The following is a 16,046-nucleotide window of genomic DNA, read 5'->3' on the forward strand; positions in this document are numbered from 1 at the left end:
GTCAGAAAAAACGGTCACGGCAGGGAGGGAGGCGGGGTGGTGCGAGGGGACACAAGGCAGATCTTGGCTATTAAAACAAAGTAAAATTTTATTTTTAAAATGCTTGTTGACTGACTGGTATAAGGAATTTCAGGATAACAGTGCTGCCTCCACCAATGAAAGTCAGCACTTTCTGAGGATTACTCTTTTCTAGTATATGTGAGAGGTTGGATTTGAACTCAGATCTTTCTGGCTCCAAGACCAGTTATACCTTGTAACTTGCGGGCTCTTTTGTCTAGAAATGAAGTTTACCAAAATTTTCTTGTGCTATTTAAGTAGTGTTATATTTAGAAATAGCAGACTTTTTAATGTGAACAGATTCTAGTGTAAATAGCTATAGTAAGATTAAATGAAGTTATATGTATATATAAATCAAAGCACTTTGAAAATCATAAAGTAGTATATGAATATTGAAATAGTAATAAGTCATGTGAGTTATGTTGCATTGCAAAGAACAGAAGTCTTTATTATTGTTAAAGCTAGAATCTTTTTGGCATGTCTTACTGAATATCTTGTTGTGCTTAGTATTATTCTTTGAGTTGGAACAGTTGATCTTGGTGGGTAACACATAGGAACTTATTTATGCCAAGTGTTAGTTCAGATCCGCTATTATAGATGCAAATTTGAAATAGGAAACCAAATGGAAACTTATTTGCACAAAACAATTATCTGTGACAATAAGGTTTAATATCTTTTGAAATGATTTAGTATCATAAGCAAAAAGGAAATTTTTGGGACATGTATTAGTAGTATAAATAAGACATAAATCAGGGCTTACATTTAATAAAGATCATAAATTAAAGGAAGGATATAATCTGAAAAATTAACAATTAAACTTTCTAGCACCTTTCTTGCAAGGTGTGGAGAGCTTCCTTGCATTCTGTCTTGTTCTTGTTCCTCATGGTATTTTCACTTTATTCTCTTTATTCCTTTCTTTTCACTAGGCATCTCCTCTAATTCTTTGATATCCCCAAAGAAGCAATGCTCCTCACTTTTACTTGTCTGTCATTACTATTTCTTTCTTGTCAGCAGGTTCCCTCTATTCTTAATTTCCATTGTTTCTCTCTTAAATGGATTTATATCGAAGCTGGAATCCTTCAGACCAGACTTCTTCTAGAAGTTATCCAAATACTTTGAGTCATTATTTTTCATGTCTTCCCTTATCAGCCTTCTCTGTATTACTCTTCTCTGGATACTACTCTTTTTGTAGTGTGCAAGAAAGCACTCTCCACTAAAAATTATTTTTCTTTTTTCATATAGACTCTCAAAGTTGTCCTGTCCAATATCATCTTGCATCAACATCATTAATACATTATAGCCAAAACCCCACAGTAAATTTATTAAGCTGGTTGCCCATTTGTAAGAAACTTCCTATGGAACTAATTGACTCCTGTAACATTGCTTTACCTTAACATCACGTTTTCCCGGAGTTAGTTTAGGTGTTATGCAAGATATGCTGGTACTTTTTATGAGGCATAGATATTATCTAATCTTATTTTTCTTCTAATTTTCACCCAGTATTTGGTTTTCTTTCTCTCAGCTACCTCCTGAAGTTGTTTCAGGACCACCTAACCTAGGGGTTCTTAACACTTAACCTGTCTGTGGGTAGATTTTAAGGGGAATGTGATCCTCTATGGTAAAAAATTACATCATCTTTATTTCAATATAAATTTGTTTCCTTTGTAATCCTATGTATTTTAGTTTCTGAATTTTAAAACTTTATTCTGAGAAGGGGGCAAGGGATCATAGTCTTCACCAGATTGTCGAAGGGGACCATGACACGTAAAGGGTTAAGAACCCCTGATCCTAACCTCACTTGTCTCTGTAGTTCCTGGCAGCCATCTCATCTTCTGTCTACAAGTCTTGGCAACCTCTTCATCTTCTTTAGATGGAGAAACAGAAGCATAGCAAAGTGTTGAACAGTATTCAAGCCAGAGTCAGGCCCACATCTGCTCATGGGCACCTGCATCATTCTTTACCCCATTGTTCTAAATGTAGCTCCCTGATGCTTTTAGTTTTTGCAGCAGCACGTACACATCTTGTGATCTTCAGTCAGCAGGCTAGGATAGGATGCCACTTGTGTCCTACTTTCTACTATTAAACCAGAAAGCTTGATTTGATTTATTTTAATTCAGATTCTTGGCAATTTAGAATTTTTTGAATGGCTTCAAATATATCTAATAAGATACAATTAAATTGGCTATTAAGTTATGCCCAAACTGTAGTTTGGTAGGGCACCCTTACTCTGGCAGCAAAGACAGTTATTATCTTTGATCTTCTTAAATTTGTCTCATTTTCTTATCGTTTTGAAAATCTGTTTTCTAATAGTGTTTTTTCATCTCACAGGTGCTGACTTGACGGTGACAGAACCCAGCAGCTCTGATAGCCGAGGGGAGAGAGCTGACCTCTATGCAAATGCTGATGAGGCCCTTCTTGGAGGAGAAGCTAGCTACCTATCTCAGCCCCTCACCCCAGAGAAGGAAGATGTACTGCACCAGGCTACAGCTGTTGCTAATTTACGGGCAGCTCTCATGAGTAAGAACAGCTTGCTGTCTCTCAAAGCAGATATGCTAGGAGATGATAGCTCTCTGCTGTTTGAATACTTGCCCAAAGGCACACATTCATTATCTCGTAAGTTTATATATATATTTTTCCCTATTCTCCTTTGTTTTTGTTTTCAAAAGCTATATTGAAAGTCTCTTGGGAGATAAGGCAGTAATTTAAGCCACATCATATTTATTAAATTCAGTATGCTATTTGAGAGTGAACACTGTTGTGTTCCTTGTAAGGTAAAGATAAAGTTGCTAATTGTTCCATATGTTTAGATATTGGGTTTTTTAAATAATATCACAGGAGAAAGCTTGTGTGTTGAAAACTTATGGAGAAAACTATATCTTAACTTTTTAAAGGAAAGAGTTTAGCTGATATTCCACTCGCTAATCATTGCCAAGGACATTAATTATTGTAGGCTAATTATTTTGAAATTTAGCAATATATATGCTGTAATAATACTTCAAACACAGGTTTAAAGGCTCGTGTCAAACTTTATCCAAAATTTGGTTAGACATAAAAATGTAACAAACTACCTTGGAAAACTTCAGCATTCTAGGGAGTTTAGAGAAACTATATTAGATATAATAGAATATAAATTATAAAAGGTTTTGTGCTCCCTCTGCTGGCTCTCTGCTGCTGCCAAATTACTCTGATTCTACTGCAGTATGATTGAAAAGCAGTTTTTAAATAGAACCAATGTAGAAGTGCTAAGTATTTATATCTACTTTCATTTCAACAGAAAACACTGGTTACAAATGAGTTATATAAGAGATTTTTTTGAGTTGGCTTGACTTAAATGTGTTAAGTTGAATTCTGGATGTACAGAAGACTTAATAAACTACTCTGAGAAATTATGAGAGTTAAGGGCAATATTACTTTAATTTATTGAGTAACTGATGCTATAAGGGAATTTATTCTGTGGTTTTCTTTCTGTCTAGTGGCTTACATATTCTAAAGCAGATACTCTCCTCTCGTAGTATTTGTTGAAAGATTCAAGTGAAGACCATTTAGATTATGCTCATTGGACTACACCACACTTTCTTTCACAAGTCTTCTCACTTTGGGACAACTAATTCCTTCCTTGTTGTGATGTTCTTAAAACATTAAATTGGTAGACTGATACAGATGCCTCTGGCTAAGCTTGTTCAGTCTGTACTTTCTCAACATAAGAGTTCTCTAAAGGTTTTTTATGGCATCATGTGTAAGGTAACTTTTTAAATGACATTACTAAAAAAAATGAAATCACTATCTTCTATGCTTTTTCACATTTGGGTGATGAGTGTTAAGTTGTTATATGGCAAGTAGGGGTATGAGAGAGAGTTAGGTTTATTAATGTGTCCAATTGTTTATTAAATGGGGAAAGAGAACTATGATTAAATGTGCTCAGTGCTAAGGAAAGTAAGATTAGAGCAGAATATGTTATTGTTTGATTTGTAGAGACCACTTGGATCATCTTAAGTATGTCTGATATGCTTGCATCTGCTTAGAATATAAGAAAGAGGGGGGATGCCGGAAGTCTTGGGCATCTTGCTATACCCTACAAAATAAGGGTAACTTTCTAACTATGAATAAAATTTTCTTACATCTATAAATGCTATTGATTTAGTTTTTTCTACTGGAATAATGGAGGTTGAAGAAGAGGTTACCAATCATTTTTGCCCTGAGGATTTTAATAATGTATTTGGATTTTAAATCTCTCTCCAACTTTGTTTTAAATAAGACTAAAGGATTATACTTTAAAATTTTTAGTTTGAGGATATTAAAGAAAATTGTAGTTCCCTTGAGTAAAGAATTGGGAAGATACCTTGTATATTTTCCTTCCTACTGTATTTTATTGCTAAGGTTTCTGCAGTATGTGTGTTATCATCAGTATTTGGATTTTAAAGGATTCTGGATGTTAGCAGTGATAAAAAAAAAAAAGGTAGATGGAAAGTATTCCAAGCATATGGAATCCCTAAAAAGGTGGAAACTAAGGAATCTTACAAATAGAGCCATTTTAGGCTTGACATAAGCAAAAACTTCTTAACTGAAGTGGAATGGGCTATCTCAGATAATGGTGGCTTCCCTCTCACTGAAGGTCTACGTACAAAGTCTGGAAAGAGTTACTAGAGAGGAGACCCCTATACAAGCATGGTTTGGAGTAGATAACTTCAATTTCCCTTTCAACATTAAGATCCTATGAATTGGAGAGCATTTGGGGTTTTTTGGTTTGTTTGTTTGGCCAGTGGAGAAGATGAGACATATGGGAGAATGACAGGGAGGTTAAGTAGTATGAGATAGTTTCCTGAAATGAAATCAAGTGGCCTTGATCTTTAGAGATCTCCCTAGTTAATTCCACCAAACAGATCACTTTTCCACTTAGTAAAATCACTTTTTTCTTCAATGTGATTTCTCTGCAAAATTTTAGTGACATTTGATTTAAGAACCCAGTGGTGTTTGATTTAAGACCAAATTACATTACATTATAGCCTTTTAGACTCATTTGTATGTTTTAAATGTTAAGTCTTTCACATGTATTTTTTTTTCCATTTTCCTCAATAGATCTTAAACTTCTTAGGAAGTTGTCCTTTGTATGTACTTAAAAGGTACAGGACCTTGCAACTAGTGTGTGTTCAAAAAATACTGATCAAGTCTGCCTTCTTGATCCTTTGGAAAACTGGAGTGTATGGATAGATTTATTTTATTTGACTGACTAAATTAAAGCATAAGGGTCCCAAATTAACGATCAGGCAGTTTCTAAAAGTTTGGAGCTTAGAATGTATCTTTCCATTGAACGATGTTATAACTAGCAGCTAGATTCTCAGGCTAACCTGTGAAAATCTAATTAGCCCATAATGTAATCTTTGATATTAAGAGTATTGCCCTAAATTTTGAGTCCAAAGATCAGAGAACTGTTGTAGCAGAGAAGAAAAAAGAAAAAGGTTTTCTTTTTTTTAATTTAATTTTAACAGTTTTTTGAGTTCCAAATTCTCTTCCTCCTGCCTTTCCCTCACCCACTGAGAAGGCAAGCAATTTATCAGTTATACATGTGAAATCATGTAAAACATTTTCATATTAGCCATATCATAAAAAAGTAAGAAAAAGAAAGTGAGAAAATTATACTTCAGTTTGCACTCAGAGTTCATTAGTTCTCACTCCGGAGGTTGATAGCGTTTTTCATTATGAATCCCTCAGAACTGTCTTAGATCATTGTATTGATCAGAGTAGCTAAGTCTTTCACAGTTGATCATCAGTATGATATTGTTATTACTGTGTACAATGTTATCCTAGTTCTGCTCACTTCACTTTGCATCAATTCATAGGTCTTTCCATGTTTTTCTGAAGCCATTTCCCTCTTCATTTCTTATAGCATAATGAGTATTCCATCACAATCATATACACTTGTTCTGCCATTCCCCAACTGATGGACATCCCCTCAATTTCCAATTCTTTACCACCACAAAAAGAGCTGCTATAAATAAATGAATGAGTGAATAGATAAGTAAATAACCCTTTCCCTTTGCTTTGATTTCTTTGGGGTACAGACCTAGTAATGGTATTGCTGGGTCAAAGGGTATACACAGTTTTATAGCCCTTTGGGTGTAGTTCCAAATTGTTCTCTAGAATGGTTAGACCAGTTCACAACTCCACCGACAGTTCATTAGGGTACCTATTTTTCCCTCATTCCCTCGAGCATTTTTCATTTCTGATAGGTCTGAAGTGGTACCTGAGAGTTGTTTTAATTTGCATTTCTCTAATCAATAGTGTTTTAGAGCATTTTAATATGACTATAGATAACTTTGGTTTCTTCTTCTGAAAACTGCCTGTTTATATCCTTTGACCATTTATCACTTGGAGAATGTTCTTATTTTTATAATTAGACTCAGTTTCCTATGTCTTTGAGAAATGAGGCCTTTATCAGAGAAATTTAATGTAAAATTTTCGATATTTATTGTCTTTTGTACCTTTTAACAAAATGAAGTTTCCCTGATTATCTGGAAAAAAAAAGACTTTCTTTACCTTTTTTTGATCTGGGAAAGACCTAGATAAAATTTGTCTTTGGCTTCAGCTCACCAACCTTTTTGTATGCCCCACTTCTTTTACCTAGTGCCCGCTTCCCTTAATACCTGGTGCCCTCATGTTGCTCAAAGCAGTACCTGCTAACAACCCATTTTATCCTCAAAAATGCATCATCCTCTAAAATTATTAGGTTTCTTCTCGCCCAAAATTTTCCAATCTCCCTAATAACTAATTCTACCTAAATATCTTGAAGAAAGAAGTCAGATAAAATTATTATACGTGTATAAATACTAGTAACCCTGTAACTTTCCAGAGTTATTTGCACTTTCCAAGAAGATGAATATTAACCTAAAAGAATGTTTAATTAGTGGAATTTCAGGAGTCTAACAAGATAAAAAAATTTCCGGCAGTATAATGAGTGAAATAGTTGAAGGTAGGGGAGCCACACAAGTATGCAGTACACTTGTACCTGAGTTTGCCTTTATGATCAGTCCCTTTAAGTTCTTTTTATAATTTCTTCTCATTCTCTACTTCTGTACTTATGTATGTACTACATACTCTACTTCTAAAAATCCAAGTTTTTTTCTTCATAAAAGTTCTTAGAAGTGTGTGTGTGTGTGCGTGTGTGTGAGAGAGAGAGAGACCAGAGGCAGCTATTTATTTGTTATGTATAGTTTATTTGTAAATCAGGGACTACTGCCTGTAATAATTTATAAGATTTGGGGGAAGGTATTATTATTAAACTTATTATTCTTTGAAAATATACTTCCCCAAATCATCCTAAATAAAGAGGATATGATCAAATTTAAAAATAGAGTTAGGGAGCAAGGGAATTAGCTGCCTTTTTTTCCCCCCCAGAAACCATTGATCATAAAGAAATATTTTCAGGGATTTTTATGTTGTTTTCTATAAAGCAAAGTGTCATAAACTAATAGAGCTTTAATACATCTTTTAGCTTTCACTTAAATAACCCTTGACCTGTCATTTCTTCCTTCTTTCCTTCATTTTTTTTTCCCGTAGGCCAGGGAGCTCAATCCATATCTGAATAGGAAAGAGTTCCTTCTGCTGGATAACAAGTTGTTATCCAGACGTTCTTTGAGTGTAGTGAGGAGTTCACTCTTTCCCTAGGCAACCCATTCTACTTTGGGATAGTCCTAGTTGTTAAGACATTTTTATTTACATAGAATGAAAACATTCCTTTCTGTGACTTGTACTCATTGCTCTTGATTCTACCCTCTGGAGCTAAATTGGACAAGTCTTATCTTTCTCCAGCATGAGAGTTCTTCAGATACCTTAAGACAGCAATATCCCCTGAATCTTCTATTCTCCAAGTTAAACGTCCCTCAATCAGTTCTCATCTCACATGGTCGCCCACTTTGTTCTTCCTTCGAACATGATCTAGGTTTTTATGTCCATCCTAAAATTTGGCTTCCAGAATTGAAAATAGAAAATTGAATTCCATATGAGTCTAACCAGCATAGAGTACAGATTAACTATCAGTTCCCTTGTTCTGGACACCATGCTTCAATTAATGTAGCCTGAGATGAAACTGGAGGGTTTTTTGGTTTGGTTTGGTTTTTGGCTGTTGCACTGCTAATGCATATTAAGTTTATAGTCCATCAAAACTTCTAGATTAATTTGTTATTATATGACTAGCAACAGTAACAAATTAACTGTCTTTTCTCATCTGTATTTGTGCAACTGAATTTTTCAACCCATATTATCTCTTTATTTTTCTGTCTCTACTATAAGAGGCCAAACTGTGGCTGTTTGATAATGATGACCTTGTTGAGAAAAGAGGAAGTAAAGGAAGAGATTTTTTTTGCTTGGAAATAATAGAAAATTTGAAAGAAAAACTCCTTAATTGTGCTGTGTAGCTTTTAGGTCTACTTTACCTAGCAGCATCAGTGTTTTAAGAGCTGATAGACAATATATTAGACTAATGGTTTTATTTCTTAGCCTTTTTTCCTAATGGGTTTTAAGCCTGGGAAGACAGAACTTGGTGAGCTACAGTTAGAACTTATTACTAGATTATTTTGTTTCATCTCTCTCTTATTTCATACCTATCCAAGATGCATTTAGGGGTGGGGGAGGGGAAATGAAGGTTAAAAAGAGAAAACAGATCTCTGCCCTCTGATCCACAACCCAAAGTTCTGGCTCTACATAGAGCAGGATCAGTCTGGAAAATGTTTCATGGGGGCAGTTAGGTGGTGCAGTGGATAGGGCACCGGCCCTGGTGTCAGGAGGACCTGAGTTCAAATGCGGCCTCAGACACTTGAAACTTACTAGCTGTGTGACCCTAGGCAAGTCACTTAACCCCATTGCCTAGCCCCCCAGAAAAAGTGTTTCACAAACCGTGTTTTGGTTTAGTCTTCTCTGAGAATATTAGAATTTGACTCATTTTATCCCCTTCCAGAGGATTCATCCCAGGAACATAAAAATATAGCTTATGTCTAGGTTCATACAGAAAAGATCAAAGAGGTCTCAGTTTCCTTGCAAGCACTCCAGTTAACAATACATTGAATATAGAACAGGTTTTATTTAATATAACTTTTTTTAAAACTTGTACAAAAATGGAGAAAGGCCTTACACCCCAAGCCGGTAACCAGTCAAGACGATTTTCCCTACCTCTCTGTTGGATCCTCAGTTTTCCCTAAGAAACTACTTGGTGATTGACCCTCCCCCTCAAAAATAAAAGAGGGCATGCACTTGGTTTTGCTAAAAAGCCAATCCCTCCCCTACTTCCACCAGTGAGTCCCACTTCCCCCAGAGATCTAGCACTATTCTTATGCTTAGGCTCCCTCATTAGTGGAAATAACTGAGGATCACTAGAGAATTAAGCCCTTTTCCCAGCCTATATGGGCCACATAACTCACAGTAGAAGAGAAAGGCAAGATTACTGCCTAATCCTAGATCCTCCTTCCAACCCCTCCATTTATTCCAACAGCTTGGCATTGTCTAGGAACACCCTCTTCTCTACGTTAAGCTTGTTTCAGGAATTCTTCCACTTTTCTAGAACTTCCCTATTGTTCTGAAGCTGCTTTTGGCCACTACCATCTCTGTGGCTCTATGGTTCCCTAGAGGGGTTGTACAGATACACAGGCTTCCTTCTAGGGAATGGGGACCCATTCTAGGGAATGAAGACCTTTCTCTTTTCTCTCTTTTAAAGTCTAAGTTCAAGGATGTATCTCAGATGTGTGACTATGACTTAAGCAATAATGTTCAAATGAGACATTATCAAAGACCTCAGCTCAAATATAGTTTTGTTGACCTTGACCAGGCAGCTCCTATACATATTCTACACATGGAAAAAAAAACCCTAATCTTTATTTTTAGAGTGTTTGGAAATGTTTTCAAGAGAGGTTAGAGTAGGGGCGGCTAGGTGGCACATTGGGTAGAGCACCGGCCCTGGAATCAGGAGGACCTGAGTTCATATTTGGCCTCAGACACTTGACACTTCCTAGTTGTGTGACTCTGGGCAAGTCACTTAACCCCCATTGCCTCACCAAAAAGAGAGAGAGAGAGAGAGAGAGAGGCTTGAGTAGAGCAATAATAAAAGGTAGCCCCTGATACTAAATTAGTGAAAGAAATGAGAGGTTATAACTTTTGCTTTTATCATGTGGAGACATTATTATCAATTATCATTATCAATTAAAATGACATTGAGTTGGAGCTTGAAAATGTAACAACTTTTTGGAGCCACAGGTGAGAGTTGAGTGCCAGGCAGACACCAGAGGTAGCCAAGCAGCCCTGAAAAGGCCTTAGAAAACCCTCACAGCAGAGGTGCTCCCTGTATACCCATACACCCCAAACTGTTGTGTGTATTGGTTGTCCACTGCCATTTTCATTTAGGCTCTTTGCTTAGGGAAAAGGCAAACAACAAAATACTACAAGGTAATTAGATATAGAATAAGTATAATAAAAACTGGTTCTTATTTGGTGAGGTAGAAAGAGTACTAAAGTATGAGTCAGTGGACATTGGCTTTACACCTAGATCTGCCATTCACTTACTGGTGCCTTGGACAAGTCACTTCAATTTCCTTATTTAAAAAAAAAAATAAGAGCTTGGGATAGTTAATCTCTAAAGTCCCTTGTAGCACCAAAGTTCTGTGATTTTGACTTAAATATTTTTTTTAATTTATCTGCTCCTCCCACTAACCCCCTTCCTCCAGTGGAACAAATTTTTTTTAAACTTGAAAAACGAATCCTTCAAGTACATATCAATGTAGTCTGGCAAAATAAATTCCCATGTTAGCTATGTCAGGAAACGTATGTCTCTTTCTGCATTTTAAGTTAATCACCTCTCTGTTGAGAGGTTAGTGGTATGTTTCATCTTCATTCTTTTGGACTCATTTTATCAGTGCATTGATCAGAGATCTAAAGTCTTTCAAAGTTGTTTTTCTCTATATTTATGTAATATTATCATTTAAATTGTTCTTCTAGTTCTGTTCACCTTACTACTTCATCAGTTCATGAAAGCCTTTCCACTTTCCTCTGAAATTATCCATTTCATCATTTCTTATGGCATAATAAGAATCTATTAGATACATATACCACAATATGGTTAGCCATTCCCCAATAGGAAGCTATTCCCTAAGTCTCCAATTTTTGGCTACCATGAAAAGAGCTGCTGTAAATATTTCTGTCCATAGATTCCTCTCCTCTTTCTTTGATGTCCTTGGGGGTATAAGCCTTTTAGGGGTATCCTGGGTCAAAGGATTTATGCACAGTTTGGTAACCCTAATTCAAAATTGAGATTTTGATTCTAATAAAATTCATTAACTCATTTTTATTCATTTGACTGATAGACATGTCTTGATCCTCCTATTTTTATAATTTGAGTTCTCCATTTATTTTCTGAAAAGGATTTGTCCTAATACTTTCAATGAGTTTTAGGAGTTGGCAGTCTGTTTTGCACGCTAAACTATGAGCAGTAAAATTTAATTTCAAAGTAGTCTAGCACGTATCAGATAGTTTGCATAATGTGTCAGTCCCCTTTGTCTCATGTGTATATATATACCTGTAAAAGAAGGGTTTTTTTTTTTAAGAAATTGACAATGAAATTGGTTTTGGGGGTGGTTTAATTGAATTTTCTAAAGTGTGGCATCAAGCAGAGTTCTAGTTTTTATGGTTGCTTTTATGATTGGACTGCAAGAAGCCTTTTCTTTGGTGTGTTCTGAATACAGCACTGTTCTTTGATTCTCAGTGCATTTGAGTTTGGTGTTTGCTGTTTATAAACTTTGTCATCTTAGCTATTAATTCAGTTTACATGTTAGCAGTTTTGTTGAAGAATACTGTGGAAAAGCATCATGAGAATTTTTCTCATTCAGGCATAACATTAAATATTTTGCTTCTAGAGGCTTTGCTATGGATAGAAGTAATGTTAATTTAAACTTTAAAATGTTTTAGGTAAATCTATTTTCCTCAGGTTATTGAATTTTTGTTGTTGTTGAGGCATTTGGGATTAAGTGACTTGCTCAGGGTCACACAGCTAGTAAGTGTCAAGTGTTTGAGGCCAGATTTGAATTCAGGTCCTCCTGACTCCAGGGCCGGTGCCCTATCCACTGTACCACCTAGCTGCCCCCCAGGTTATTGAATTTTAATGTATTTATATTTTCATATGTAGGATCAGCATGAATTGTGGATAGAGGTCCACTCTTGCCATCAAGAAAGACCTTTAAGTCTTGTCTCTGACACAGACTGTATAATCTTGGGGAAATCACTTCACCTTCCAGTGATCCCAGGCGGGTCTTTAAGACTTTTTTTTCTTTTCCTTTGGTTTTTTTTTTTTTTTTTTGGGCAATTGGGGTTAAGTGACTTGCCCAGGGTCACATAGCTAGTAAGTGCCAAGTGTTTGGTCTGAGGCCAGATTTGAACTCGGGTCCTCCTGACTTCAGGGACAGTGCTCTATCTACTGCACCACCTAGCTGCCCCAGCTCTTTAAGACTTTAAGTTAATTTTGGAACTCAAAATTTTATAAAAGTGAATGTTGAAAACAAACAAAAAAAGACTTTAAGTTGAAAAACAGCTGCTGATTTGCATTGATGATAGGGGTTTCCTCACCAAGAATTCCCTACCCTAAATCACAGTTCCAGGTAGAAAAAAATTTTTTCACATCATTGGGGATGGGAGGAGGGTTGTGTCCTTTAACACATTTCATTATTACATTGCACTTTAATGAAAACTTCCTGAAGAATTGTATATTAGGACAATGCCTAGTAGGTCCTACACTATAATACGTCAAAAAATTGTTCAGTGCTGTTGAATACAACTATTTTAGATCTCAAAAAAAGTGTTTTCAATAATGAACTTGTTGCTCCTTAAAATTCTGGTGTTTGGCGTTGATGATTCAGTGGTAGAATTGTCACTTTCCACAAGGGAGGATTCATTAAAATCCTAACCACAAAACAACATTCCTTGTAGCTGCTTTTGGGCCAGTTCCCTGTGAGCATAAGATAAAAGATTTAGGCTGAAAGGAACCTTACAAGTAATTCAGTCCATCCTCCTCATTTTACGTATAAGGAAAGTGATGCCAAAGAGGTGGAATGATTTATCCAAGTTTTAAGTAGCAGAGCCAGAATTTAAAAACTGAGTGCTCTCATTCTAAATTCAAAGCTTTTCATCCTGCCCTGTGCTGCCACATTCATTAACACGTGCCAATGAGACTGAAGTAACAGGTTCAAGTCCCATAAAGAGTGGTTACATTTGCTTTCTTCTGTGTCCAAAGTCTGACCAGTCATTTTTTAAAAGTGTGCTATTGGTTACCTGGAGAAGAGTGTGGCTGTCTCAAAACAAAGGCATTTTCACCGCTGAAAAAACATCTGACTGTATGTCTCACTACCACATGTGGATCGTGGTAATGGGTCAGAAGTGTCATCTTTATGTACAAAAAGCACATCATTATATCTACATTTTTCTAGTTTGGCTTTATGTAATATTTGGTTTCATAGATACTAAGAATTAACATTCCCATGGAGTACATCAATGTCATGAGAGTCCAAGTGCAAGAACTCATTGGGCACTTTGGTATTTGATAAGATGCTCCATGGCATTTATGGAAAGTTATTACAAATTGCTTGGTTGGAAGAACATAGTTCAGATTGTTAATCAGTAAAATAGATTAGTAAGGGAGATTATGAAAATCTCTTCAGAAAGTCTTTAAAAATGGAGTAATTGTTTATGGTCTAGGGTGAATTAGATACATTATTCTTATTCAAGTCATGGAAATGCCTGATGAATTCAATTCTGTGAGTCTGAATAGGAAACGTCTTAACTTTTGCTATAGAAATTTGTTTCCGTGTGTGTGTGTGTGTGTGTGTGTGTATAACATCTTTCTTCTACAGAACTCTCCTGAAATTGTTAAAAAGAAAAAAAAGATATAGACAGCTTTACCTTTCTTTAATAATACCAGAAATAATGAGCTAATACTGAAAGATCCTGCCTACACTATTAACTTATACATGCTCTGTGATAACTATAAATGTAGAACTAGGTTTTTTATATTCCTGTTGTTTAAACTTATCTGTTGTTTTGCATTGTCTACTTTGAAAATGCCTATTAATGTCCTTCTACCCTTCTAACCTTTTGCTTTCCCTTCTCTAGGTTTAATCGGCAATAATGTGATTTCTAGTGTAACAAAGTTTATTAGTGTGGACAGCATTTGACACGACTGTGTTTCTCATTGTTATCATCATTACTATCATCAAGGACTAGGCACATTTGGCTTCCCATGGATATTTTTAACAGAACACTAAACACAGTGAATATAGGGAAGTACACACAACCACTAACCTTAATGCTTGTCTGGTATCAGATTAATACAATCAAGGCATTTTTCTTGTCAGAATTTCCTAGCCGTAATGATTTTAGAGACAGACAGACAAACAGAGAAACAGCAGGGTGTAGGGGGAGAGGGACTGTATTTTTGTAACATAAACAGTGTCGATCTATACCAACTTTGTAAGATGAGGCAGGTAGTATTGGCTTTAAATATCTTAATTTAGATAACAGCAAAGTATATGACTAATGTCACTGATGGTGTAGAGCAATTGCATATTAGAGTTCTACTCTGAGTCATTCAGAGAATTTTTAGAAACTGCTATAGTTTGATTTTCTTGTGGGTAAGCACACAGTAAGCACATTGATTTGGTGGTTGTAGTCAAAGGTTTGTGGTTTACTTAATAATTGAAAGCAGCAGCACATCATCAATCACTAACCAACCCACTGTAAGAAGGTCTTATGCATTTATCATTTTATTTGACTCTGTTGATTTCCATGAGCTGACATCCTAACCTTCAGAAGTTAATATTAAAAACATATATTTAGTGGAAACACTTGGTGGCACAGTGGATAGAGCACCAGGCCTAAAATCAGAAGACCTGAGCTCAGATCTGGCCTCAGACACTTAACTACCTGTGTGACCCTGGGCAAGTCACTTAACTCTGGTTGCCTCAGTTTCCTCATCTGTAAATGAACTGGGAAAAGAAATGGCAAACCACTCCAGTATCTTTGCCAAGAAAACCCCAAATGGGGTCATGAAGGAGTCAGACATGACTGAAATGACTGGACAACATCAAAGTGGAAGCGCTGCAAAATACTACCTTTCTCCTTAAAAACATAAGTTTATCATAAATTCTGTTTATGTATGTGTAGTGGTCATTTGGGGATCTTGTCATAAGTTAAAGTTCTAGTCAGATCCAAAAGTCTCTGAGACCAAGAGCAATAGTTTGGTTTTGTGTAAGAAGCTGGAAAGGAAACATCCCCACTGAATGAAGTGTGTTATATGAAATTGAATTCAAGCATTTGGAGGTCCTTAGATACTTTTGTGTTGGGCAGGTCCTATGGAATGTTTCTGGGATAATATGAACAAGAACCGTGAGAAAACATGTTGGGGCAAAATTAACCATATTAATGAAGTCAAAGATCCATAGTATATCATGTGTGACTTGTGCTGATACAAATGCCATGATATGAGGGCGAAGGGTTGTCTTCTAGCTATACAAGCTCTCTGAGAAGTTATTAATTGGTTGAAAAAACTTTGATAGTTTGGATTGTGATTGGTCCATGGATTCTTTCTTTTTCAAAGTTGTTTTTCTAAAAGAGTAAGCATTTCCCAAAACATTTATAGGAGGTGTCTCTTAACTTGATTTGAATAATGTGCCTGACTTTCCTGCCTTAATTGGATATGAAAATATGCCAAGTTCACATTCATTCTGTAGAGAAAAAAAACTTCTAAAGGCATTATCAAGGATTTTTCAAATAATTAGCATAATTCTAGCTATAGCTGGTTGAGAAAACCAGCAAAGCAGTTACACCATTTGTGTGTAGGGTCCCCTCCTCTCAATCTCCTTTTCTCCAAGACACCAAAAAAACAACATGAGTATTTAGAAATGATTTCTGGCTGAAATCCTTTTGGGGGTGTGAGAAACAGATGTGTTTTTGTTTGTTTAGGTTTG

At 35.9% G+C, this 16,046-nt stretch overlaps 1 protein-coding gene across 4 annotated transcripts in view; it reads left to right on the forward strand.

Moving 5' to 3' along the window:
• The window catches only part of ZBTB46 (zinc finger and BTB domain containing 46), a 168,328-nt gene that overhangs the window by 112,468 nt on the left and 39,814 nt on the right, over positions 1 to 16,046 (forward strand). For all 4 annotated transcript variants that reach the window (XM_027849743.1, XM_027849750.1, XM_027849730.1 and 1 more), the window contains exon 5: positions 2,386 to 2,670. In XM_027849743.1, coding sequence (XP_027705544.1) covers positions 2,386 to 2,670 — 285 coding nt within the window. The remainder of the gene's footprint in view (positions 1 to 2,385; positions 2,671 to 16,046) is intronic.

The sequence above is a fragment of the Vombatus ursinus genome, unplaced genomic scaffold (genome assembly GCF_900497805.2).
Source record: "Vombatus ursinus unplaced genomic scaffold, bare-nosed wombat genome assembly UNPS02000580.1, whole genome shotgun sequence".
Taxonomy (NCBI): domain Eukaryota; kingdom Metazoa; phylum Chordata; class Mammalia; order Diprotodontia; family Vombatidae; genus Vombatus; species Vombatus ursinus.